This window comes from Eleutherodactylus coqui, chromosome 11 (genome assembly GCF_035609145.1).
Source record: "Eleutherodactylus coqui strain aEleCoq1 chromosome 11, aEleCoq1.hap1, whole genome shotgun sequence".
Classification (NCBI taxonomy): Eukaryota; Metazoa; Chordata; class Amphibia; order Anura; family Eleutherodactylidae; genus Eleutherodactylus; species Eleutherodactylus coqui.
Genome location: NC_089847.1, coordinates 122,541,970 through 122,568,629, shown reverse-complemented (window position 1 = coordinate 122,568,629; position 26,660 = coordinate 122,541,970). Strand labels below are relative to the sequence as shown.

At 44.7% G+C, this 26,660-nt stretch overlaps 1 protein-coding gene across 1 annotated transcript in view; it reads right to left on the bottom strand.

The window, feature by feature from the left end:
* Window positions 1-1,727: 1,727 nt before the first annotated feature.
* ACCS (1-aminocyclopropane-1-carboxylate synthase homolog (inactive)) overlaps window positions 1,728-26,660 on the bottom strand; it is a 41,882-nt gene continuing 16,949 nt past the window's right edge. The window contains exons 4-15 of the mRNA XM_066583466.1: window positions 24,872-24,942; window positions 23,829-23,898; window positions 23,680-23,746; window positions 22,581-22,678; window positions 22,339-22,416; window positions 20,900-21,000; window positions 19,697-19,786; window positions 19,382-19,427; window positions 16,974-17,115; window positions 16,610-16,752; window positions 11,909-12,062; window positions 1,728-8,751 (exon numbers count right to left, since the gene is read on the bottom strand). Coding sequence (XP_066439563.1) covers window positions 8,471-8,751; window positions 11,909-12,062; window positions 16,610-16,752; window positions 16,974-17,115; window positions 19,382-19,427; window positions 19,697-19,786; window positions 20,900-21,000; window positions 22,339-22,416; window positions 22,581-22,678; window positions 23,680-23,746; window positions 23,829-23,898; window positions 24,872-24,942 — 1,341 coding nt within the window. The 3' untranslated portion in view covers window positions 1,728-8,470. The remainder of the gene's footprint in view (window positions 8,752-11,908; window positions 12,063-16,609; window positions 16,753-16,973; window positions 17,116-19,381; window positions 19,428-19,696; window positions 19,787-20,899; window positions 21,001-22,338; window positions 22,417-22,580; window positions 22,679-23,679; window positions 23,747-23,828; window positions 23,899-24,871; window positions 24,943-26,660) is intronic.

Genomic DNA, 26,660 nt, shown 5'->3' with positions numbered 1-26,660 from the left:
ACCGACAGCTAGCTGAGATCTCGAAAGAGGGTGGAGAATCTAAACAGAGAAACACCATTTTATCATGAGATGCATGACTGAAGTTCATTTTTTGCTTCCGACTCCTCCCTAGACCAGTGCAAAAGGCAACCAAATTTATCAAACAGTGTGGGACAGTTTGATAGATGTCACATTTTGGCCTGACAAAGAAAAAATGCACCCCCCCCCCCACACACACACACACACAAAAAACTTTAATTATGCCTCTCATGATAAAACAGTCTGGAAAGCCAGCTCAGCATTGGACTGAGTTTATGCAAAAATGTAGCTACTTTTTAAAAAGTTGCAAATCATAAAAGTGTTCTACAAAAACAATGCGGTGTTCGAATTAAACCCCACCCCCTTTTCCAGGCAAAACACAAAACGGACAGATAAGACGCAAAAACCCACAATTGTGTGTATAAATGACAAACCTGGCACAAATATGTAAAGGAATATAAATGGAGAACATTGCACCAAATCACAGGGGCAAGACAAGTAATTAAAGTGGTCTACCAGACAAATAGGTCATCAATAGTTGATCGGCTGGTGTTCATCACTTGGGATCCCACCTGATCAGGTGCCCGCGGACAGCGCCACAACTCACAGGAGTACGAAGTGTAAGCAATTAGCGCCGACCTCTATGTAGTGGCCAATGCTGCTAATTGCAGGTGAAGCTCCCATTAAAATCAACGACTGCTGTGCCTGCAGCTACCAGCGTTGGCCACTATACAGGGGTTGGAGCATCAGCTTCAGGTCGGTATGCTTTGCCTGTGACAGTGGGCAGCTGAACAGCTGATCACCTGCAGTCTAGATCGGTGGACCCCAGCCGATGAAACATTGATGACCTATCATGAGGATAGGGAATATACAAACAAGCAGAGCGCTTCCTAAGGTAGTGACTCCAAATAAACAGACAGAGATATGGATGATTCTGCACATTTTTGGAGGTTGTGAGCAGGGCACCAACAAACAACCATATAAACTTAAGGCACACTTCAATGGGTATGCAGCAACCGAAAAACATTAAACCACCTACTGATGGAAACAGAGCGTATAGTCACGAAATATCTGAAAACCAGGTCCCGTTGGCCGGGGGTAGAGAGTTTAGCGATGCTAAACTCTTTCCCCCTCACTTCCCCTCCCTCTGCCAGCTGTTCGTGGCAATAGAAGCTCCCATAGAAAGCTATGGGAGCTGTGGGCAAAGGAAGAGGAAGGTAGCATAGCAGCACTAGTCATGCTAAATTCCCTCTCCCTTCCCGGCAATTCCCATAGGGCAATGTCTATCTTTTCCGGCCGTGCGTAAAAGCGGCCGTCTGGAATCGGTAGCGTATTTTATGCGCCGGAAAATTGCCCGTCTGAACGAATGCATTGGAATCCAATGCTTCAGATGACCGCGATTTGTCACGGCAAAATAGCCGCGATAAAACGTTTGTGTGAATAAGACCATATACATAGACCAATGTACACCACCCAATGTACTCTTCTAATATGAAAGGAACAAACCTTCCAAAAACAGCTAGTTATCTGTGGGCATTAATACATTCTATGTGAGAAACCTACGGCTGCTGACCTGTGCCGTTATCTAACCATTGGGGAGCACGCCTGGTTTTTGGATATTGCTATCATGAGGATAGGTCATCAATAGTATTTGCCCGGAAAACCCTTTCAATTAGACGTCAGTCTATGAGAAAGTTAGAGAACCTCACTTTATACAATGATTAAGCTTTATTTAGACACCAGCCCTTTAAACATTGGGGGGTTCTGCAGACAAGCCTTAAAAACAGACTCATAACAACTAGACAAAGCACCTTAACAAGGAGAATTTTACATTGAGTTCATAAAACTGACAAAAACAGATAAAAGACAATTTTTCGCTCATAATATAAAGTGTCACAGAAAAAAAAAACATAATGAAGAGTTATGATGTATGAGATTGTATCTGTGCCATTCTGATACACAAAGAGGCTCTCGGAGGCTCCTTGTGTGTAGTGACCTCTTCTTCCGCCTGTGTAGAGCTTGTTGACCACTAGACACCTCTACGAGGCAGATTAGAGATTTCACCCCGTTACCAGAGGGGGCGCATTATTGGGATATGAGAAGCTGGATGGTCGTAGCGATAAATTGTCCCCCACCGGCCATTCTGACCAGACGGTTAGGAGGTGTTGGGACCAGTGGATGTGTGAGGGCACACAAGGTGAGCGGGATCAGGATGCCCCCTACAGACCACCAGTAAAGAGGTTCGTCTGACCAGACTGTTAGGAGGTGCTGGGACCAGTGGATGTGTGAGGGCACACAAGGTGACCAGGCTCAGAATGCCCCCGACAGACCACCAGTAGAGAGGAGCGTCTGACCAGACTGTTAGGAGGTGTTGGGACCAGTGGATGTATGAGGGCACACAAGGTGACTAGGCTCAGAATGCCTCCTACAGACCACTAGTAAAGAGGAGCGTCTGATCTTCCGACAAGTACGAGCAGTTTACAGGCTACTGTGTCTGTCGGACCCATTTCCAGACCACTGGAAATGTACTGCCTGACACCTACTGTCGCCTCCGTTTGCAGTAATGTCATGAACGAAGAAATTGAACACCACGGAGTGAAACGGGGTTGTCTTCAGCGACATATCCAGGTTTAGTTTGGGAGCTGACGACGGACGTGTTCATGTCTGGAGACCTCGGGTTGAGCGCCTCAATCCTGCCTTTGCTATGATGGTCTGGGGGCCATCGCATATGACAGTCGGTCACACCTACTAGTGGAACGAGGGACAATGTCAGCTCAGCGATATGTTCAGGACATCCTGCAGCCACATGTGTTCCTCCCATGGCGGCTTCCAGCAGGATAATGCTCAGCTGCACAACCAAGGGGGTCACAGGAGCCCCCACAACATTGTCACTTCCGTGGCTGCCCGGTTGACATATTTATTACCAATTGAACATGTATGGGACCATCTAGGACACTAACTTTGGCAGCCTAAGAATTTGCACAATCTAGAGGCTCAGTTACAGCAAATGTGGAGCGATACGCCACAGGATACCATGCAGAACCTGCATGCCTCCATGCCCACCCGTATCACATCTGGTATACAAGCTAGAGGCGGTACAACAGGGTACTAGAGCCTCCATGCCCACCCGTATCACATCTTGTATTGAAGCTAGAGGCGGTACAACAGGGTACTAGAGCCTCTATAACCGCCCGTATCACATCTTGTATCGAAGCTAGAGGTGGTACAACAGGATACTAAAGCCTCCATGCCCCCCATATCACATCTTGTAACCAAGCTAGAGGTGGTACAACAGGATACTAAAGCCTCCATGCCCCCCATATCACATCTTGTAACCAAGCTAGAGGTGGTACAACAGGGTATTAGAGCCTCCATGCCCACTCATATCACATTTTGTAACCAAGCTAGAGGTGGTACAACAGGATACTAGAGCCTCCATGCCCGCTTATATCACATCTTGTAACCAAGCTAGAGGTGGTACAACAGGGTACTAGAGCCTCCATGCCCACCCATATCACATCTTGTATCCAGGCTAGAGGCGGTACAACAGGGTACTAGAGCCTCCATGCCCGCCTGTATCACATCTTGTATCCAAGCTAGAGGCGGTACAACAGGACACTAGAGCCCCCATGTCCACAAATATAACGCAGCATGTCCTATTTGGATCTGGGGTGCGCGTTTACACATGAAATCAATGAGACCTGGTTGCGGTTTTTTTTGGAAGTGTGAAAAACTCGCTGAGTATGGCCGCCTGTCCACGGGAGCAGGGGAGAGAATTGTTAGTTGTCCACGGTGAGCCTATCTGACTCATCACCGCTCAACGTGGAGAATCGCAGCAAATCGGAGCATGCTGCAATTTGCCATCCGAGAGCGGAGAATCGCTATGATTCTCCGCTCGTGGACAGCAGGGCAGCGCTTTCCATAGAAACTCTATGGAAAACGTTTACTGCGTTCCCCGAGGCCAGATTATCGCCGCGGGGAATGCAGTGCACAATCGTCCGTGGGCAGGAGCCCTATGTGAGCAAGAAAATCGCAGCCAAGTCCAAATACACAGGGAATACGCAGTGCATTCACGGACGAAAATATGATATGCTCTGGTGAATGAGCCCTTTCAGAGAAGACGCAAGTCACAGATTTGGGTTTGGTTTTGTATCCCTTCTATACTTAATAAAATGTCCAGAAGGTAATTAGCTATGAGTAGAGATCGAGCTTATAGTGACCTTCTGGTCCTGGAAAAACAAAGATGGCCAAACTGCTTCTCTAGATACCTGATACACTAATAGTGCATATAATGTATAATGTGCTTAAACTGGTCAGTATTATAGAATGGTAGAGTTGGAAGGGACCCCCGGGGTCATCGGTTCCAACCCCCTGCTCAGTGCAGGAGACACTAAATCATCCCAGACAGATATCTGTCCAGCCTTTGCAATCTGTTTGTTTTTTTGCAAGCTAAACATTCCCAGATCCTTTAACCATTCCTCATAAGACATGATTTGCAGACTGTGCAAGCCTTATGTGGCATAGAGTGTTAAGGCAGCAGAATGCAGTCCTAAGTTCTCGCTCACGACCTGAAGGTTGCGGGTTCAGATAGCTGACTCAAGGTTGACTCAGCGTTTCAGCCTGCCATCCTTCCGTCGGTAAAATGAGTACCCAGCTTGCTGGGGGGTAAAGATTGGGGAAGGCGATGGCAAACCACCCCACAAATACAGTCTGCCAAGAAAATGTCACCCTAGAAATCAGTCACGACTCGATGCTTGCACCAGGGGACTTTACCTTACCCACTATCCTGGTAACTCTTCTCTGAACTTGCTCCAGTTTGTCTGTGTCTTTTTTAAATCGGTCTGCCCAGAACTGGACACAGTATTCTAGATGAGGCCTGACTAAGGGCGCCCACCCACTGGCGTTTTTTTTACCTGCGTTTGCGTTTTGCGTTTTTCCTGCACAGGCATAGAGATAACATGTGTTCCTGTCCACTGGCGTTTTGCGTTGCGTTGCGTTTTTAACATAGGAACTGTCAGTTGCATATGTGTCCTTATTTTTCTCCTAATGCACCCATGAAAGTCAATGGAAAAGCCGCGAAAACGCCGCGAAAACGCGGCAAAAAACGCCGCGAAAAACGCGGGAAAAACGCCGCGAAAACGCGGCGTTTTTCACGCACGAAAATCGCAAACGCCAGTGGGTGGGCGCCCTAAGGGAGAGTAGAGGGGGATAATTACCACACGTGATCTAGACTCTATGCTTCTCTTAATACATCCCAGAATTGTGTTTGCCTTTTTTGCTGCTGCATCACACTGTTGACTCATGTTCAAGCTGCGAATTATTAGTATACCCAAGTCTTTTTCATTTCCCTGATCAACCCAGTCGGTGATTCTGTCATAGAAGGAAATTAGATGAGTCATGACTTGTTTGTTACACGTCATGCCAGACTATGTGAGCAGCACTGGCTAGTAGATAGTGTCTTGGACTACCAATGCATACTAATGCCATAGTCAGAGGAGCGGTTCGGCCATCTTTGCTTGTCAAGGAGCGGAAGCTCGCTTTAAAGAGGTTTCCAGGACTACATTTTGATTGCCTATTCTTAGGATGGACAGGTACGTGACAAGTGGGTGTTAGACCCCTGAGACCCCCAGTGATCAGCAGCATATGTGGAATAACCTGGCAGTAAGTGCTCATATTCTTTGCAGCACCACCACAGGGAAAATGAAGTATTACACAGCATCCATTCATATCAGTGGGTTCTAATGCAGGACAGGGCAGGTCCTCCTGAGTAATAGACGCTTTTTAAAGCCACTCTGTACTCTTGCAAAGTGATGAGGGTCCTGCAGGGGAATCTCCTCTATTAACTCACAATTCCATAGTAGAATATAAATGCGTTTTTGAAACTGGACAACCCTTCAACCCCCATTAAAAAATGACTTGGATGGGTTGTGTTCTGTAGCGCTCAACAGCATCAGGTTCAGTTAGTTCATAGTCCTATAAAACGTTCCTCCCATTTTACTCCGTACCTTGTGTTTTACCGGTGACAGTGGGTGCCCGAACAGCTGATTGGTCGGAGCCCTCAGCCAATCAATTATTAATGACCTTTTTTAAGGATAGGTCATGAATACAAATTTCCCGGAAAACACCTTTGAATCCTCATCACAGGGGTTGTGCAGAGAAATAAACCTACCTGCATCCACTCCAGGTTCAGCTCTGTTAGTACCTCCACTTTGATCTTGGTCTGACACCAGGTCACCTGAGATAAATCTTCCTCACCACTCCCAACATTGGTGATGTGATTGTGAGGAACTGTCAGAGTAGCTCATTTGAAGAATTAAGACAGCTCCATTTTCTACCTCTGCATAAGCCATGAGCAGGGAGGGAGATCTACTTTATGTGACCGATGTTGGAACCAGCCCGGAAGTGAAAGTATCGACACCGCTGAATCGGGACTGCACTCAGGTATGTAACTTCTTCTAGACAACGTCTTTAAGAGCTTAGATTTTTCTCTCTGGAATTGATTCTATTTTGGTATCTGATAGTATGGTGCTGGCTTTACAAGAAGCAGATTGACATTGTGCTCTAACATTAGTCTGTGACCAATATGTACCAAAAAATCCTTCTCCATCACCGTTTCGGACAGTGGTGAGCATGTCAGAATAGAGATCCTTTTACAATGGCCAAAATCTCGTCTCGGTGTAATAAGTGCTAATCAACAAGCATGTCGAGTGGTGCTCATTTAATTTTGTTTTACAAGTGCCAAGAATCAGCTTATGGAGATCGCTAGGATGATTGTCTCCAGAATAACGGTACTTATACACCAGCAAAGTCTCGGCCCAATGCAGAGTGCCTATCAACATGCATGCCAATCTGCACTTGTTTAATTCTTTCTTTTTCTTTTCTTTACATGGGCCAAGAATTGTCTTATGGGGAACAATGATAACTAGTATGATGTTCATCCCCATAGGCCGGCTCTACAGCTCCCAGCTCACATACCGAGATGTATGGCAGATCAGCAAGCATTTTTAAGCTTGCTAAAAATCGATAATGAGCCGGCAAACGAGCATTCGATCTTTATCGACTCATCGTTGGTCCTTTTACATGGTTTGATTGTCAGACAGTGGAATGCTTAAGCCCACTATTCAGGTCATGTACAAAGACCATAGATCATTAGCAACTTACATTCCACACATTGAGCCTTGATGTGAACTAAGGCCGGGCTCACACGACCTGGTCATATTCTGCAAGCATATATCTGCAGCGTATGACTGCCGAAGCGAATTGCGTACGCTTTCTACACGAACGTACAACATATTGTGCGTGCGGAAGAACGAACGCAAGCAGACAATGACATCAGAAAGTTGCCCAACCTCCTAGAAACACCCTTCTATCGCTCAGGCGACATTCTCTTGTGCTGTCATGGTAAGATCTTCTAAAAGCCATCAGAACGGGATACTAATCTCTGGGCTTGGCTTCTTTATACTACTTTTTTTGAAGGTAGTATAAAACACTTTAAAAAAAAACTTATTCTTGCGAAGGAAGAGCGCAAAAGAACAAGCGGGGGTTGCAGACAGTCTGGATGGGTGTGCTGCTCCTCAGACTCTGTCCTGCATTGTCTGTCCACAAATTCCTGCTTTCTTTATACCATTTGTTATCTGGTCTCCTAGCAATGTGCGTAAGAACCCGCGTCTGTACACAATGTTAATTGCGTAGGCACTGCTTTTAGATGTATCCATAGAGATCAATGGAGCTCATAGGCGCAGCATCCGCAGTAAAATAAAGCATACTGCTATTTTTCTTCCGCTCACAGTGTGAGTGAAAACTGCGTAAGTCAGTGCATTTGATTGCCCAGGTATTGCAGCGTATCATTAGTTTGAACGGCGATCGCAGAATCCACAATTCAAATTCGGTTGTTTGAGCTGCCCTTATTTTGTCAATGAAAAATAAAAAACTGTCTTTTTAGAAACACAAAACTTTTCTCTTAATTTGTCACATCAGAGAAACTTCAGAAATATTATCAGTAAAGAAGAGGATCATAAAGAACATCAAAGAAGAAAGAACAGACTGGATGCAGGTGAACATTCTGCACAAGTCATATAGAAAAATAACCATTAAAATGTAGCAGTATTTAGTATATTAATTTCTACAGATCCTTTTCTGTTATAATTCCAGTTATTTGGTCCACTGATAAAGGCGAGACTCCCAGAACCTATGGAGAACCATTGCGATCTGGATCAGTGTTACCGATCATTAGGTCTTCCAGTTACTCTGTAGTATGGCAGCCGTAGCTATATGGCTACATGTGGCAGCAGCAACTGGTAGACAACTGGAGTAGAGCCATTCTGGACTGGTTTTCAAGTCAGACCATTCCAAAATGCATCATACAAGATAGAAGCACCAATACAGTTTGTTCTGATGGACGCTCAGGCCTTGGACAAGACTCCAGAAGCTGACCACCCCAACCCTGTCTTCCTTACTGCTTTCCCACATATTTGCAATACACCTGGAAAACCTCAGGATGCTGCTGAGCAAAGTTTTCAGCCGTGTTTCGCTGCAGCCAGTCGGACGAACGCATCTGGTTCTGGAGTTGAACGATGAGATCGCCCAAGTTGGTGCTTGAAGGTTCGTGGTGACTGGACACATAGATGACCTCGTCTGTGCTGTCTGCTTTACCCTCTTCTTCTACAGAGTTCCTCTCTTCCAGCTGAAGGTCTTTCTCCCTCCTTTCCAGCACTTTGTGGATACGTTGCATTCCTGCAGAAAGGAAATAATGATTCTTGTTTGTTAGATGGAGTCGTACTAGCGGGAAAGAATGCAAACAAAAATCTCGGGGCCCATAGAAAAACGCAGAATCGACCCGACTCCAATAAGTGTGGCACACCTTCATTAAGAGTTAAAGGGGTGTCAGAACTTCCACTTGCTGTCTGGTTCCAGCATGGGTCATGTAGTTTGGCACGTATCTGTGCCAGTCCCATCATTCTGACAGCGGCATTGAAATGCCCCGATCGATATTCGAGAGTCCCACGCTGCCCCTCACAATGAGATTGTGGGGTGCTGTGCGGTTGCCATGGCAGTCGGGGGCCTTCTGAAAGGCCCCAGCGCTGCTTTTGTAGATTGCCTATTAAGCCAAGCCTGTGCGTGGCTTGATAGATAGCCTGTAAGATCGCACTATAATGTAAGGCTATAGCAGTATATCATACTGCAGAAGCGATCAAACCACCGCAAGTTCTTGTCCCTATGTTGACTAAAAATAAAATGTAAGAATTAGTTTTAAAAAGTTTTATTCATCATTATTTAAAAAAATAAAAGGTAATAAAAGTTTGAAAAAAAGCCCTTTTGCCATTTTTATAATAAAAGAATGTAAATAATAAAACCACAAAACATGTCTGGTATCGCTGCGTCCGTAAAAGTCTGATCTATCAAAGTAATGCATTTTTTACCCCGCACAGCATAAATGAAAGTCCCAGGTGGAAAAAGCCACAAAAAGACATAATTACATCATATAGATGGCGTAGGTTTAGGAGCTGCGACTGCGCCAGCCACAGCAGGAGCCGACTGTGTCTGACAGGTGACCTCCAAGTGCAACAGTGGGGATCAGTGAGAACACAGATCCCTGTTGTTAACTTACTACAGGCTGTGATCAATGTTGATCTCGGCATGTATAGAGTTAATAGAGGGACAACGCTCCCTCTTTAATGTCAATGGCCCTCCACTATGAAAGCATGATAGGTTGCCATGGGAACCAGGGACCTAATAGAGACCTCTGAGTCTTCCATAGCAAGTACAGGCAAGGAAATCGCATAATACAGTGTATTATCTGAGCGATTATAAGATTTAAGGTTTAAGTCCTGTAAAGGGATACAAAAAAGGTGAAGGAAAAATGTAAAAAATTACCATTAAAAACAAAAAACACACTTTTGAATACACTTTTTATCCCATTTGGCATACACTATAAAAAATAGCCAAAAAAATTGAGCCAAAATGCTTTTTCTGATCACTCTGCCTCCCAAAAAACACAATACAAGTGATCAATAAAGTCATATATGCCCCAAAATGGTACCAATAAAAACTATAGCTCGTCACGCCAAAAGCTCGTCTTCAAGCAGTTCCAGCCATGGAGAAATAAAAAAACGTATGGGTCTTTGAATGCCGCGATGTAAAAATAAATAAATAAATAAATATATATATTTTTTAATTGTAATAAAGTAGAAAAACCTAAAAATATATATATATAAATTTTGGTTTTGTCGTAATTGTAACTGCAGAAAAAAGTTATGTTATTTATACTATATAGTGAACGCCATTAAAAAAAATGGCAAAATTCATCTGCTTTTTAACTAAAAAATTAATAACATTTATATAATGCATACAATGTATCCCAAAATTCTAACAATAAAAACTACACCTGTTGCTGGAAAAATAAAAAAGTAATGACTTTTCAAAAGTTGAGATAAAACCCCCCCAAAAATTGTCATGTCATTGGTGTGCATTTTGACCCTTCTGATCCTCGCAATCGGCAGCCCCTTGCTGTAGCGCATGGACCAACCCTCACAAATCAGAAGTTAGAGCTGCAGCCTGAGTTTGGTCACTTGCTTTCCCTTATTTTCAGAGACAGGGCCATTTTTCTATTCATTTGTGGCAGACATTTTTTTAAAAGGTGGTAACAAGAAGTGCAGTCATATTGGTGTCACCACCAACTGAGCCTCTCAGAAACTGATGGCAATCTTTCATCTTGCCACCCCATTTTTACTCCATTTCTGAAAAGCTAATTCAGAGGTAATGACCAAAATGCTAAAGATAAATCATCTCTTCTGTTTGATAAAGGAAGTAGTAAGGGTTAAAAAGTAAATACAAACTGATATTTTCTGGGGGTGTCCATTTTATTTTCCCCTCCTTCCTCCTCCTCTCATAGACTATGAACACTATGGGCTTCATTTATTAGAACTGTCTAGCACTAAGATACCTTTTAATGGCTAACAAAACTACATGATGTTAATGCGAGCTTTCAAACCAACGCAGGGCTCTTCTTCAGGCTAAAATAAAATAGCCTTCAATCAGATTTAACTCTTCAGCCAAAACATGGCAGAAAACAAGATGCCCCGTCTCTTCAGGACTGCTTGTTTTGGAACTAAAGTGGCCGCCATACACTTTCATATATTCTCAGGCAAATAGTCAGCACCCCCCTGGATGGGGGTATAGTTGCCACCCGGCTGGTGCACCACCAGCAGGGTAAACAACTTCCAAGGCCAGTATCGGTATTTATTTTTGACTGGCAAAGTTAATGGCAGGTAAAAAAAAATAATCGCTGCCTGTGAGCGGCTTCGGGACGGTCAAGCCACAGCGGATTCTATATACGGAGACTCTGTTGCCGTTCCTGGCGTCTGCACTGCACTGTACATACAAGAGTGTAGATGCTGGGGAAGGAAGCAGGGGCTGTGCGTACAAGAGCTGCGGCTACTTACTACCATAGAGGTGAGGAGGGCACACTATTATAAATAAGGCCAGTATCAGGGCTACAATTACTATTGGGACCAATAGCAGGGGCACTATTACCACTGGGGCCACTAAGGGGCAAACTATTAACATTGAGGCCATTGTCAGAGCCAGTATTACTATAGGGGCCACTAAAGGAGAGCACTATTACTATTGGAGCCACACTATTATTATTGAGACCACTAACTAGGGCACTATTACTATTGGGGCCACTAAGGGGTGCACTATTACCACTGGGGCCACAGAGTGGTCACTATTACTACTGGGGCCACTGAGAAGGGATGCTATTACTATAGGGGCCACTGGAATAATGGAGTTAAAAATATACATTGTAATAAGCCACACCCCCTTTACATTGGTGACAAAAGGTGGCAACCCTAGATGGGAGCCTTGTCCCCCACAACATCCGAGCACTTACCTAGCTGCAGACGGTGGGTCTTGTCGGAGAATATAATCCTGAACCAACCTGGCTCTGCACATTCGAAGGCTTTCCCGCAAGACAGAAGAACCTTATTATCCAGAAAATCCCTCCACAGACTAACTTCTTCCTCAAAGGTCGGAGCCCTCAGGTACTGCGGAAAACAGCAATAAAGAACAAGCAGGAAGACTCAGTAACTAAAATCAGATATTTAACCATTTAATGGCCATGCTCTTAGTTGTGCCATGTCTGAAAGTCTTCCCCCCTGCAAAGGATGGCGGATAACTGACTGAAAGGTGAGAATCCAACTTCTGAGACCCCACTGATCCTGAGAAAAGGGCTCCGTGCCTTCTGAAGTGGGGGCAGTGGTGGTCTTTCAATGGACCGCCGAAGATAGTTGAGCATTTGAACTTGACTATCTGTGGTGGTCCTAACAAAATGAATGGAGCGGTAGTGCGCATGTGTGACCACCAGGGGCAGATTAAGGCTAGCAAGGGCAATAGTTTTTTCAAAGCACAGCATGACCAATTTTTTGCGTTTTTGCCTCTGTATTGCTTTTATTTTTATTGGGTTAATAAAAGTACTGATGAGATCCTCACAGCGTACGGTTGTAATGTTATCTCTAACACATTCACAATACGAATCAGTTTTACGGACGTGTTAAAATACACTTGTCAGTAACCAGCCTAAAGTTCTAAAGTCATCTGACATTTACTACATACAGACGATACCAGAACCAAGCCTATTACATAGATACGGTCATATATAGAGCTCAGCCATGCTAGAATACTTCAATGGGTTCACTCACATTTTGCGTGCGTATTTCGGTTGCGCAAATAAAAAAAATAGGACATGCTTTAACTTTCTGCATATTTGAGCACCTAAGGTTCCCATAATAGTCAATGGGGGGGGGGGGGTGCGTAAATGTGCGCAATACGAAAGGAGATGCATGAAACACTGTGGAAAAAGACCACATCTGGAACTAATTAGCCATTTCAATCAGTGCGTTTGTTAGCCATGTGCAAATGATTATGCATTGCATTCAATTCACAATTGAATTCAATTGTGAGCAAATTATAATAGAGGTGCTTTGAGCAGCAGTGTATTTCAACATATTAAAGTGGGCCTGCGGCACATCTTAAAAAGAAAGGCCTGCAAAAATACCACATACTGCAATACTGAAGTACTGTAGTATATATGTTGATCAAATGATCGCAAGTTCAAGTTCCTTAAAGAGACTAAAAAAAAGAAAAATCAAGTGGAAAAAAAATGTTTTTTCTTATTATTGTAAAACGTAAAGCATGTTAAAATAAAAAAAAAACAACTTTTCCTGTATATTTAATAAAGAAATCAAAACAAAAAAAAAACATATTTGGCATCACCACATTCATAACACATTATATGTTCCATGTGGGGAACGTCATCAGAAAAAACCAAACATACACAACGCCATAACTGCGGGTTTTTTTTGTTACCCTAGCTCAAAAAAAAAACTGTATTAAAAAGCTATTACAACTCCAAAATGGTACCAAAAGAAACCACAAGTTGCGTTGCAAAAAAACACATTGATGAAAAAACGTTATGGCAGTCAGAAAATGGCGACAGAAAAATTTGTGTCCCTAGAAGAAGTTGTTGTTTTGCTGCAAAACTCGTCCTGCAGTTCCATCTCAGGCAGATCTGTAAATGATTAGAGTTGTGGTGTGATTAGATGAACGGTCTTGTCACCGGAGACCCTAGTTTGGTTTCCCCCTTAACCTATAAGAGGCTCTCGGAGGCTCCTTGTGTGTAGTGACCTCTTCTTCCGCTTGTGTAGAGCTTGTTGGCCACTAGATGCCTCTATGACGCAGAGAAGAGATTTCACCCCGTTACCAGAGTCTGAGAGGGGCGCATTATTGGGATGTGAGAAGTTGGATGGTCATATCGATGGATTGTCCCCCACCGGGCCATTCTGACCAGACTGTTAGGAGGTGTTGGGATCAGTTGATTTGTGAGAACACACAAGGTGACCGGGCTCAGGACGCCCCCTACAGACCACCAGTAAAGAGGAGCGTCTGACCAGACTGTTAGGAGGTGTTGGGACCAGTGGATGTGTGAGGGCACACAAGGTGCTTGGGCTCAGGACGCCCCCTACAGACCACCAGTAGAGAACAGCGTCTGACCAGACTGTTAGGAGGTGTTGGGACCAGTGGATGTGTGAGGCACACAAGGTGACCAGGCTCAGGACCCTCCGACAGACCACCAGTAGAGAGGAGCGTCTGACCAGATTGTTAGGAGGTGTTGGGACCAGTGGATGTGTGAGGGCACAAAAGGTGACCAGGCTCAGGACGCCCCCTACAGACCACCAGTAGAGAGGAGCGTCTGACCAGACTGTTAGGAGGTGTTGCGACCAGTGGATGTTTGAGGGCATACAAGGCGACTGGGCTCAGGATGCTTCTACACACCACCATTAGAGTGGTCCGTCTGACCAGACTGTTAGGAGGTGTTGGGACCAGTGGATGTGTGAGGGCACACAAGGTGACCAGGCTCAGGACCCCCGACAGACCACCAGTAGATAGGAGCGTCTGACCAGACTGTTAGGAGGTGTTGGGACCAGTGGATGTGTGAGGGCACACAAGGTGACCGGGCTCAGGACGCCTGACAGACCACCAGTAGAGAAGCATCTGATCCTCCGACAAGCACCAGCAGCTCCAACTGTGTCATTGTTCGCCATCCAGTTGGCGCCATCGTTACACCCTTGTGTCTTTCTGAACCCTTTCCAGGCGAAGGACATTTGGTCTCACAGTGCCCTATTACGTGTACTGACTTTGACACCTGCTGTCGCCTCCATCTGCAGTGGTGTTGTTAACGATGAAACTGAACGCTACAGAACAGAACTGGGTTATTTTCAACAACGAATCCAGGTTTAGTATGGGTACTGATGACGACCATGTTCATGTCTGGAGACCTAAGGATGATCATCTCAATCCTACCTTTGCTGAGGCAATACAACATGGTGCTAGAGCCTTCATGCCCACCCGTATGACATGTTGCATCTAAGCTGCAGGCGGTACAACAGGATACTAGAGCCTCCATGCCCCACGAATCATATCTTGTATCCAAGCTAGAGGCGGTACAACAGGATACTAGAGCCTCCATGCCTGCCTGTATCACATCTTATATCAAAGCAAGAGGAGGCCCAACAGGGTACTAGAGCCTCCATGCCTGTCTGTATCACATCTTGTATCCAAGCTAGAGGTAATACAACAGGGTACTAGAGCCTCCATGCCTGTCTGTATCACATCTTGTATCCAAGCTAGAGGCAGTGCAACAGGGTACTAGAGCCTCCATGCCTGCCCGTATCACATTTTATATCCAAGCTAGAGGCGGTACAACAGGGTACTAGAGCCTGCATGCCCCCCGAATCATATCTTGTATCCAAGCTACAGGTGGTACAACAGGATACTAGAGCCTCCATGCCCCCCGAATCACATCTTGTATTCAAGCTAGAGGTGGTACAACAGGGTACTAGAGCCTCCATGCCTGTCTGTATCACATCTTATATCAAAGCAAGAGGTGGCCCAACAGGGTATTAGAGCCTCCATGCCCTCCCGTATCACATCTTGTATCCAAGCTAGAGGAGGTACAACAGGGTACTAGAGCCTCCATGCCTGCCTGTATCATATTTTATATCCAAGCTAGAGGCAGTACAACAGGGTACTAGAGCCTCCATGCCCTCCCGTATCACATCTTGTATCCAAGCTAGAAGCGGTACAACAGGGTACTTGAGCCTCCATGCCTGCCTGTATCACATCTTGTATCCAAGCTAGAGGTGGTACAACAGGGTACTAGGGCATCCATGTCCCCCATATCACATCTTGTATCTACGCTAGAGGCGGTACAACAGGGTACTAGAGCATCCATGCCCCCCGTATCACATCTTGTATCCAAGCTAGAGGAGGTACAACAGGGTACTAGAGCCTCCATGCCCACCCGTATCACATCTTGTATCCAAGCTAGAGGTGGTACAACAGGGTACTAGAGCCTCCCTACAAGGGGTCAGTTCTCCACAATAAATGATGCTTTTGCTCTGATATTGTAATCACTTCCTTATAACAATGTTACAATCACACAGAGAAAGTTTCATCCCATCTGACAACTTCTAGGAGAGGGATGTTACTGACAGTATATGTATATATATATATATACACTCCTTCTAGCAGAGGGATGTTACTGACAATATATGTATATATATATCTATACACACATACTCCTTCTAGGGGAGGGGTTGTTTTTTGACATTGAGAGTATATAAATTTGATTTAGTCGTAATTGTAATGATCCACAGAACAGTGTTATCATGTCATTTTTGCCACAGTGTGCACACCATAAAAACAAGAAACCCCTCCCACAAATGCATTTTTTTCCATTTCAGTCCACTTTTTAAAAAAATGTTTTAGAGTTTTTCAGTGCACTAATATGACACAATAAAGAGAACTATTGAAAAATACAACTCATCCTGCAAAAAGAAGCCCTCAGGCAGCTACATCGATTAAAAAAAAAGAGTTATGGTTTTTTGAAAGTGGGGAGGAGAAACAACAACTGGAAAAAAAAGGGGCCACATCATTAAGGGGTTAAAGCAGTTCTCCAGAAGTATACAGAAATCAGACTAAGAGCAACATATCCCATCTTGATATAGTAAAGTTACTGCCTTCAGCTTCTCACCTTACGGAAGTCAATCCAGATGAAGAATCCTGCGCCACGGTTAAGAAAGGGAACGCCAATGGAGCGGAGCTCATCTGCCACATAGGACTGAGATGCCCGTAAGCGAGAATGATTCACTCGTAAGTAAACCTGGTTAATCCAATCTAGACAGTGAAGGAGAACAAAGTCTGATGAGCTTGAGAGGCCATACACGAATGCGAGTCATACTATGAAGGTTTGCCTTATGGCACCCCAATTACACATGGTAGGTACAGATCCTCACTGGGCGTCTGCCAGTCAGCGGGTGACTATGTTAGGCATGAACATGACAGGTCCTTCTGATAGTAGCAGCTCCCTGTGTAGTAATGGGGCCCTATCATCTCACCTCGGTCACGCATTAGCTGAGCCATCTTGTATTGTATGGGGCCGCAGACCCCATGGAAGTAGCAGAGAGCGGCCACACCATTGCAGACGTCCTGATTGCTGGAGTAGAGCGTCCCAAACCGAACTCCAGAGATAGCAAAGTCCTGCAGGGTGGAAAATGGAGCAAAGTAAAAAAAAACTAAACAGTCTGACTGGCACACAGGTGAACAACAATCCCCAGGAAGTCTAAGCGTCCTTTTAAATGGGCAGGCATAAAAACTAAACAACGATCAGCCTGAACAGGCAGTCGGCCATCTATGAAAGACTGCCTGTTTAGTGTGAATAGAGATGGCTGGTTGGAACGTTCCCCGGCCGCTCTGCCTCCCTTCACTCAGTGATGATCATTCCTATGTAAAAGCACAGGAACGATAATAACTGGGACGACTAGTCGGGCATCTGCACCAGACAGGTCGCCCCATGTAAAAGGGCGCTGAGCGCTGGAGTCATCCTCTTCTGTCAAGTTGCGATGCAATTTGCTTCTTTCTGAGGTCTGAGAAATCAGAGTTGTGACCATAACAGCTGCCATCCAGCTTTCTTGCATTCTGAATGGCATATCGGCCTAGTTATGTAGTCCTTCAGCAGCAGGAAATGCAACACAGCCCCTCAAATGCAAGTTTCCAAGGTGTTCTGAACACTACGGGTTCTTAAAGGGGTTGTCCAAAAATGCAAAAAAATGGCCACCATCAACGCACTGAAAAAACTCAATAGTAAGCTTTACAGGGATAAATAGTGTTGCATAAGACCCTGTGTCCTTCATTCTAGAGGTGCATTCACCCATCCTAAGATCGGTGGCTCGCAAGCTGCAGAGAGAGCAGCCATTATGTTGAATTTCTGGATAACTCCTTTTACCCATTAAGGACCAAGCACAGTAAATATACGGCGCTTGGTCATGGGCTCTAATCCCAGCCGATAGTAAAAACACGGAGGGAGTTTAAAGCCCCTGCTTCTGCAATCAATCAGAAACAGGTGGGGTTGTCAGCTGTTAGTCACAGCAGATAACCCGGAGGAGGAGGGAGAAGCAGTTTTTAACTCCTTCTGACTCCTCCTTTCTTTAGTATACAGGGCTCAATGAGTACTATGTACTAAAGAGTGGAAGTGTTTCTTCCACTATGCGAGACGGCAGTCAAGTGACCGCCAGGATCCCCTGGCACAGCAGAGCTACAAGGTCCTAGCAGATCCTGATCAGCTCTGCCAGTGACTATTGTTTTCCCCTATAACTGGGGCTCCCATGGACGCTGCTCCTATGTATGCTCCAGCTTCAGTGACAAAATTTCAAATAAAAAAAAAAAGACCATGTGAATATCCCTCAGAGGTCTTGAATGACATCATGGGGGACATAGATAGTAAAAAAAATAACTGCACAAGTAAAAAAAGATTAGCGAATAAAATAAAAAAATATACATAGAAAAGAAAATAATCCAAGGCCGACACCAACCAAAGCTGTCATCGTATGCGCCCTGTAATCCAAACCCATACATATTATATATCAAAACGCCGAAGCAAAATGAGGAACCCGTTCCTGTACTTTATTTTAGCGTAAATATACTAATTAAAAAATAATAATTATAAATGTTAAAAAAATCATTTTTTAGCGTTTTACCACCCATAAAACTAAAAAACGGCAAATAAAAGTCAATTGGAAAAGATAATAAAAAAAATAGCCCAGTATGTCATGGGGAAAAAACGCAACAAAAATAATTTTGGCAGCTGAAGGCAAAAAAATAGGGCAATTAAACCACTACATGGGTAAAATCCCTAAAAATTATCTGGTCCTTAAGGTACAAAACATCCTGTTCCTTAAGGGGTTAAGGTACAAAACAGCCTGGTCAATAAGGGGGTTAAAGGAGTTCTCTGGGATTTCTACTATTAATGACCTGTACTCAGGATTGGCGGGGGTCCACCATACAGAATTTCCGCTGATCAGCTGTTTGCTGGCAGTGCAGACAGTGCTGCAAGCAGATGGTGCTGTCAACCCTTGCAGCGATCCGCGTTGGTACTCCAGGCATAGCCCCCATTGAATTGAATGACCGCTGGCCTAGTGGACAGCTGACCGACAGGGATCTCTGATCAACTATTGATGACCTATCCAGAGGACAGCTGATGAATCAGAGAAGTCCAAGACAACCCCTTTAAAAACACAGGAAGTTGCCAAAACAGCGCCCTTCTCTGATGTCACTTCCCGCTGTGCAGCTATTGGCTCAAGTTGCAGTATGCAGACTTCCTGTTGCACCCGACCGCTGTAGGCACTCAGTGCATAATGCAGAAAGTATCTGCTTCATTTTAGCTTCTCCTTCTGCATTGGGAATAGAAATGAGAGCAATCAGGCCTCCTGTGTGATGGAAAAAACGTAAGTAAATCATCCCGACTCACCTTGCTGATTCCCCACATAACATGAGTCCTCTGAGGATCCGGAAGCCTAAAAATGTACAGAACGATAGAATGGATTTTAAAAAATTGCAATAGGAGGAGTCAATTAGAAGCACCATTGTCTATGACAACCAATCAGAGCTTCCTTATCCTTTACAGGTCAGCCTAAGAGCGCAGCTCAGGGAGCATCCTATAAGCATAAAGCTGGCCATGGCTGCAGAGATCAGGTTTGGAAAGACCGCTTTCTGCCACTTTGGGGAAATGTGTGGTTCTCATAGAACACCTTTAGCACCACATACAATCAGTATATAATCTTACTTCTCCAGGCTCAGCACGCTGTGGAACGTTGCAGACTCATCAAATACTGACAGCATATAAATCTCATCAACGATGACGTGCAAAGAGTTCCTAGAAGACACAAAGCGATCACTATGTGGCATGGTCTATGCGTATCTGTTGCCTCTTTACTATAAGGTTGACAATTGTTAAACAGCAATTTATATCAGTATACTTCAGAGCTGCATTAACAATTCTGCTGGTTATTATTGGAAACCGTCAGCAATCTGGTCACCCAACACCAACAACATATTTGAGGTCTTAGAATGTAGTTTCCTCTACTGTAGATTACTGTACAAAGGGCTGGATTAAACACATATCCCAAAATGGAGGGTCAACAGATAATGAACAAGCGGAGAATGCTGGAAAAGTTCAGCCCTAAAGCCCACAGAATTGTGATGACGACTCTGGTCTATAACACAGAAGGTAACTCAAGATCAGTACAGAATAGGTCATGTAGTGTAGACAGGGACCTCCAGTAGAATAGTGAGTGCAGCTCGGGATAAGTAATGTAATATGTGTACACAGTGACTCCATCAGCAGAATAGTGAGTGCAGCTCTGGAGTATAATACAGGATGTAACTCAGGATCAGTACAGGATAAGAAATGTATGTACACAGCGACGCTAGCAGCAGAATAGTGAGTGCAGCTCTGGAGTATAATACGGGATGTAACTCAGGATCTGTACAGGATAAGTAATGTATGTACACAGTGACTCTACCAGCAGAATAGTGAGTGCAGCTCTGGAGTATAATACAGGATGGAACTCAGGATCAGTCCAGGATAAGTAATGTATGTACACAGTGACTCCACCAGCAGAATAGTGAGTGCAGCTCTGGAGTATAATACAGGATGTAACTCGAGGTCAGTACAAGGTAACTAATGTATGTACACAGTGACTTCACCAGCAGAATAGTGAGTGCAGCTCTGGAGTATAATACAGGATGTAACTCAGGATCAGTGCAGGATAAGTAATGTATGTACACAGTGACTCCGCCAGCAGAATAGTGAGTGCAGCTCTGGAGTATAATACAGGATGTAACTCGAGGTCAGTACAGGGTAACTAATGTATGTACACAGTGACTTCACCAGCAGAATAGTGAGTGCAGCTCTGGAGTATAATACATAATGTAATGCATTAAAGTAATGTATGTACACAGTGATGCCGATAAGACTTCACTTTACCTTTTGGCAAACTCTAAGAACTCCATCATTTCAGCAGCAGAGTATATATCCCCTAAAGGGTTGTGTGGATTTATAAGTATCATGGCCTTTATGATAGTACCCTAAAAAAAAACAATGGACATAGTGTAGGTTTAGTACGAATAGCAGAGTGTTGTGTGCTGCACAATAGTTAATACAAACAAATCATTGAAAAAGGTGATTCCTAGATCTTTTTTTTTACATCAATGAGATCATAAAGTGCCCCCCCCCCGCCCCCCCTACTGGGACCCCCAGCAGTCAGCTGTAATCTGGGGTGAAATTTGAGATTAAGAGCCCTTTTACACGGGACAATCTCTCGGGCGCAGATGCCAGACAGGTCGTCCCAGCAATGATCCCGCCTCCATTCATAGTAAACAGGCAGGTATTCATAGATGCACGACTGCCTGTTTACTCAGGCCGATCAGGCGTTCAGTTTTTATGCCTGCACAAACTGAACGACGAACAATAACCAAACATTCATCGTTCAGTCGGGGCATGCATTTAGACTGGATGCTGGAAGCTGAACTACTAATAAGCCCGTGTTAATTTCCCTGCAGCGCCTCCAGAGCTGAAACTGAAGTACTACACGCTTCCCATTCATATCAATGAGTTATCCATGTAATACAGGACAGTAAAGGTCCTCTAGAGAAAGAGAGACCCTCTTTGTAACCACTTTCCATTCTGACCAAAATATGAGGATCCCGAACAGAGGACCCCCTCTATTAACTCAGAATTCCTTACTAGGGACTATAAAAATGGGACTCCAAAACTGCACTATTTCTTTAAGATCTGGGCTACTGTTTTCACGGAAAAGAGCCAATAGAACTGCTCTATTAACTCAGATTTTCCTAATATAGTTGGTAATACCTTTTCTTAACTAGACAACCTTATTAAAGGGCCTTTTTACACGGGCTAAAAATTGTTCAGATTCCTGCGATCAGTGCAAATCTGAGCAGTCCAGTCTAAATGAATATATGACTAAACGACGAACAAGAAATTCGTTTGTCGATCAGTTTCTGCATGCATAAGAACTGAACTACGATCGGCCTGTGTAAACAGGCAGTCATTCATCTATGAACAACTGCCTGTTCCTGTGAATGGAGGTGGGCGAGTCGGAATGATCCCCGGCCCGCTCCGCCTCCATTCACTAGCGATAATCGTTCCTCCTTAAAAGCACAGGAACGATCATTGCTGGGACAACCTGTCAGGTATCTGTGCCGAACAGGTCCTCCTGTCTAAATACAGAATACGGAAAAGTTCTGCAACTTTTTAACGCACTTTGCATTTCAATTTATCATCATTGTCACAGTTTAGACTTCTTGTCAGTGAACGTAAAACCACCCTGCACGGCTCCCACTTGCAGATAAGATCCTTTTGCTATTGGCTGCATTGGGATCTGAGGTCATATTGGGAAACCTCACCTCCTCCTTGGCTGTTTGCAGGGTTGATTCCAGTTTTGGCACGGTCAGCTGGAACGGACGGGTTCCTGGAGGTGTCACCTGAGAAATAAGGAGACCCACTGATCATGTGACTCTGCATCAAATCTGAAGGTGGGCAACAGCAGCAAACCATACGGACAGATGAATGACCATTATAAATCTGTAGCTGCCCCTTCATTAATCACTGTCTGCATCTCATGTTGCCAGACCCCGCAGCCCCTCACCTTACTCTCTAGGTGCACGTAGACCAGTTTAATGCCGCTGTACAGAAAGATGCTCTGCGTGATTCCTCCATAGAAGGGGGTGGCGATAAGAATCGCATCTGGAAAAAAAAACAATCAGATGAATACAAGGAGAAGGTAAAATTAACCCCTCAGTGACTGAGCGTTTTGGCTTTTTTCCATTTTCTTTTTTTTCCTCCTCCCTTTTTTATTTTTCTGTCGACATAGTTGTGTGAGGGCTTATTTTGTGCGGTACGTCCTGTTGTTTCCGTTGGTACCTTGTTTGAATACATACGAATTTTTGATCAGCTTTTCAGAAGGCCCCCGGCTGCCATGATACCCCCACGGCTCCCCCAATCTCACCGCGGGAAGGAAGTACAGGACCCTGTCAGAATTGACAGCTCCATTTAAAGGCTTAACAGGCCGTGCAGCGTGCCGGGGCTGTTGCCCGCGAGTGTCAGCTATAATAAACAGTATTACATAATACTGTGATCTGACAGGCAGTCTACCAAGCCACGCCACAGGCATGGCTTGATAGGCAATCTGCAATAACAGCCCTGGCGGCTTTCAGAAGAACTCATCATAAGGAACAGTTTGGGACCCCTAAACTTTGATCGGCACATTTAAATACCACTATCAGAATTGATGGTGGCATTTAAAGGGTTAACAGTCGTGATCAGCAGGAGTTCTGATCGCGGCTGTTGTGGTTGTCAGCTGTAAGAAATAGCCGACACCCGCGTTGCATGGAGAGGTTCGGCTCCCGAATCTCCCCATACAAACCCTGAACCTCCATGACGTAACTGTATGTCATGTGGCGTTAATGGGTTAATAAAACTGAAAACAAACGGAACAGAAGCAAACAAACCTTTCCCTTTTTTTGAAACCCACTGAAATCAACGGGGTAAATAAACAAAAGTTTCATTCTGCTTAAATTCCATTTCTCTGCGCCAAAAATGGTACCCTGATATAGAAATCCCTAACGGGGGGGAGGGGGAGACGGAACATTGGTGTGAACAAACCCTAAACTAAGAGCAGAGTGCAAAAAGTCTTGACAGGTTATGATATAACTTGATGGAGATCCCCTTTAAGCCAGTAAGCCTACCTCCTGGGTCACAGAGAACCGCAGCCAGGGCGGAGAACAGGGAGCCGCATCCATTCAAGATCACCACCTGGAAGAGACAAGGGGCAGACGGGGACGTGAGCAGGACGTAAGATGGCACTCGTCAGTCCCATAGTATCAGCAGTACTCACGTTTTCAGAATTTAGCGGTGCGGGTGCTTTACAGTAATAGGTCAAAAAACGCGCCACCTCCTCCCGTAAACTGAGAGAAAGAGGAGAGTTGACAGTAAATGTCTAAGACAAGGAATACTACATTCTTCTATTTCCTCTTCTAAACAACTTGGAAACTGGCAATTTACAAAACTTCCTTAAGGGTACGTTCACACGTGGCCGAATTAGTGCAGATTTTCTGCAGTGGATTTGAAAGAATAAAATAAGCTACATCAAAAACCGTATGAAAATTTGCACCAAATGGTGCAGACTTTGACACGGATTTGGGTGCGAATCTACACCAAAATCTGCTGAGCAAAATCCGCTAAATGTGAAGAACCCTAAAGGGGTTTTCTGGTTTTATATTAATGACACTTAAAAGGGTTGTGGCAAGATAGAACGTTATCCCCTATCACAGGGCAGGTGACAACTCCAACCGCTGGAGCCCTCCACCGATCCCAAGAACAGGGTTCCCACAGGTCCCCGTCTGAATTAAGCTGAAGTCGCATACGTGCTGCCGCTCCATTCATTTCAATGATAGCACTGGAAATGGCAAGCTTCAGCGCTTCCACTGAAATGAATGGAACCATGCCGTAGATGTGCAGCCCCTGCTCCGTTCATACGGAGACCTTGGGGCCTCCATTCTTGGGAGTGGTAAGGGTCCCAGGGATCGGAGCTTACCATTTAAGAAGTTATCCCATATCCTGTGGATACAAGAAGTTCTATAACTTCAGGGGACATTTTAAACTGCTTTACACGACAAATAAAAAATAGAAAATCACAAATTTTAGAGTAAGTCCAAGACCGACCGAAACTGGTATAAATGATACCAGAAATCTATACCAGTTCCAAGCTGCACCTCTTCATATATTAGTCACATCATGCACCAGTGGAAATTATACTAAGACTGGTGTTTGAAATGCCAGTCTAAGTAAATTTCTCCCTTTATGTTTTAATTCCTCATCATTTTCAAAATAGCCGTTTGCTGTCAGTGAATGAGAATGATTAACCCTTGCAGTACTCACAAGTTATGCCCCTTCCAGTCTGGGTACTGCAGCAGCGGCGGCTCAATCACGTTCATGTCACTCTGGGTCAACTGCAGAAAGGTAACCACAGGGAAAACGTCATCCGCTACGTTATTCATGTTTATACTTCAAACTAAGAATAGGGGAGGGGCGCTTACAAAAAATACTGATTAATGGAAAACTGAAAATATATCAGAGTCTAGAAGGTTCTGTTATACACACGGTTTTTAATATCTCACTGCTAGGCTGAGATAGGATTTCTTGAAGTTACAAGCCCAAAGCCTGAAGCTGCACTACTGAGAGACTTGGCTGTTAGTTGATTTCCATCAGGTCAGTGTAGTTATGGAGACTTTATGTCAGTACAAATCACCATTCTACATCTTACCTGGTGTGCTTAGTGACCGTCATGTGTGTATATATGTGGACAGTGATGAAGATGGCCATTTGAAGCCACACAAGGTCTCTCTGACACTGCTGCAGAAATCAGAAGGTGGCAGTAGTGCAGCCTGAAGCATTGGCCTGATGACATTTTCTTCTTCCTCCAATAGGTCTCCAATACAATTGAGATGAGTTAAAGGAGTGAGCTTACTAAATCAAGTTCATATAAAGAGTAGAGATGAGCGAGCATACTCGCTAAGGACAATTACTCGATCGAGCATTGTCCTTAGCGAGTATCTCCCCGCTCGGGAGAAAAGGTTCGGCTGCCGGCGCGAGTGACAGGTGAGTTGCGGCCATGAGCAGGGGGGAGCGGGGGGAAGAGAGGGAGAGCGAGATCTCCCCTCCATTCCTCCCCGCTCTCCCCCGCAGCTCCCCGCCCGCCGCCGGCAGCCGAATCTTTGTTCCCGAGCGGGCAGATACTCGCTAAGGGCAATGCTCGATCGAGCAATTGCCCTTAGCGAGTATACTCGCTCATCTCTAATAAAGAGTTAAGTTCTAAAAGGCCTTTTACTGCTATTTTAAACTACTGCACACCATTTCTACCCCAAAATACACCTTTTTAAATATTCTTTTCCCTCTGTGTCCCCCTGAGCACCACTGCTAGTCTGTGTTATGGTGGGATGGACCCATTTCTCTGTATTCTGCTACAGTGCCTACAACCCCTTGCATGCATGCTGTCTTTCACTCCACCTTGATCCACAACATTACCAGTCAGTTTCCTTTCCCCTCTGGCAGCAAATAAAGTCCCTAGTAAAGTCCCCAGTCAATCACATTCCCCCTTAGGTAACAAGAAATATAATCCATAGTAAATTCCCCATTCTCCTTTCCCCTCTGGTAGCTGGAATTATAGTCCGCAGTTAGTTCCCTAGTCAGTCTCCTTCCCTCTCCGGTAGCTATAAATATAGACCCCAATAAATTCTCTAGTGAGTCTCAAATATAATTCCTAGCCCTCAACCTCCTCTGGCAGCTGTAAATATACTGTAGTCCCCAGTAAGTTCCCCAATCAGTCTCCTCCCCTCTCTGGTATCTCTCTCTCTGTAAATGTAGCTCCCAGTTAGGTTGCTATCCTCGTTTAGATAAAAATATATATTTATAGTAGGTTCCCTGCACAATATCCTTTCCCCTCTGGTAGCTGAAAATATAGTCCCCAGGAAGTTCCCAGTCAGTCTCCTTCTCTCTCTGGTAGCAGTAAACACAATCCCCAGCCTCCTTCCTCCTCTGGCAGGTGTGAGTATACTGTAGTCCCCAGTAAGTCTTCTACCCTCCCTGGTATCAGTAAAGATAAACTCTAACTTCCATCCTCCTCTTGCATCTCTTAATATACTGTTGTCCCCAGTAAATTGCCAGTCAC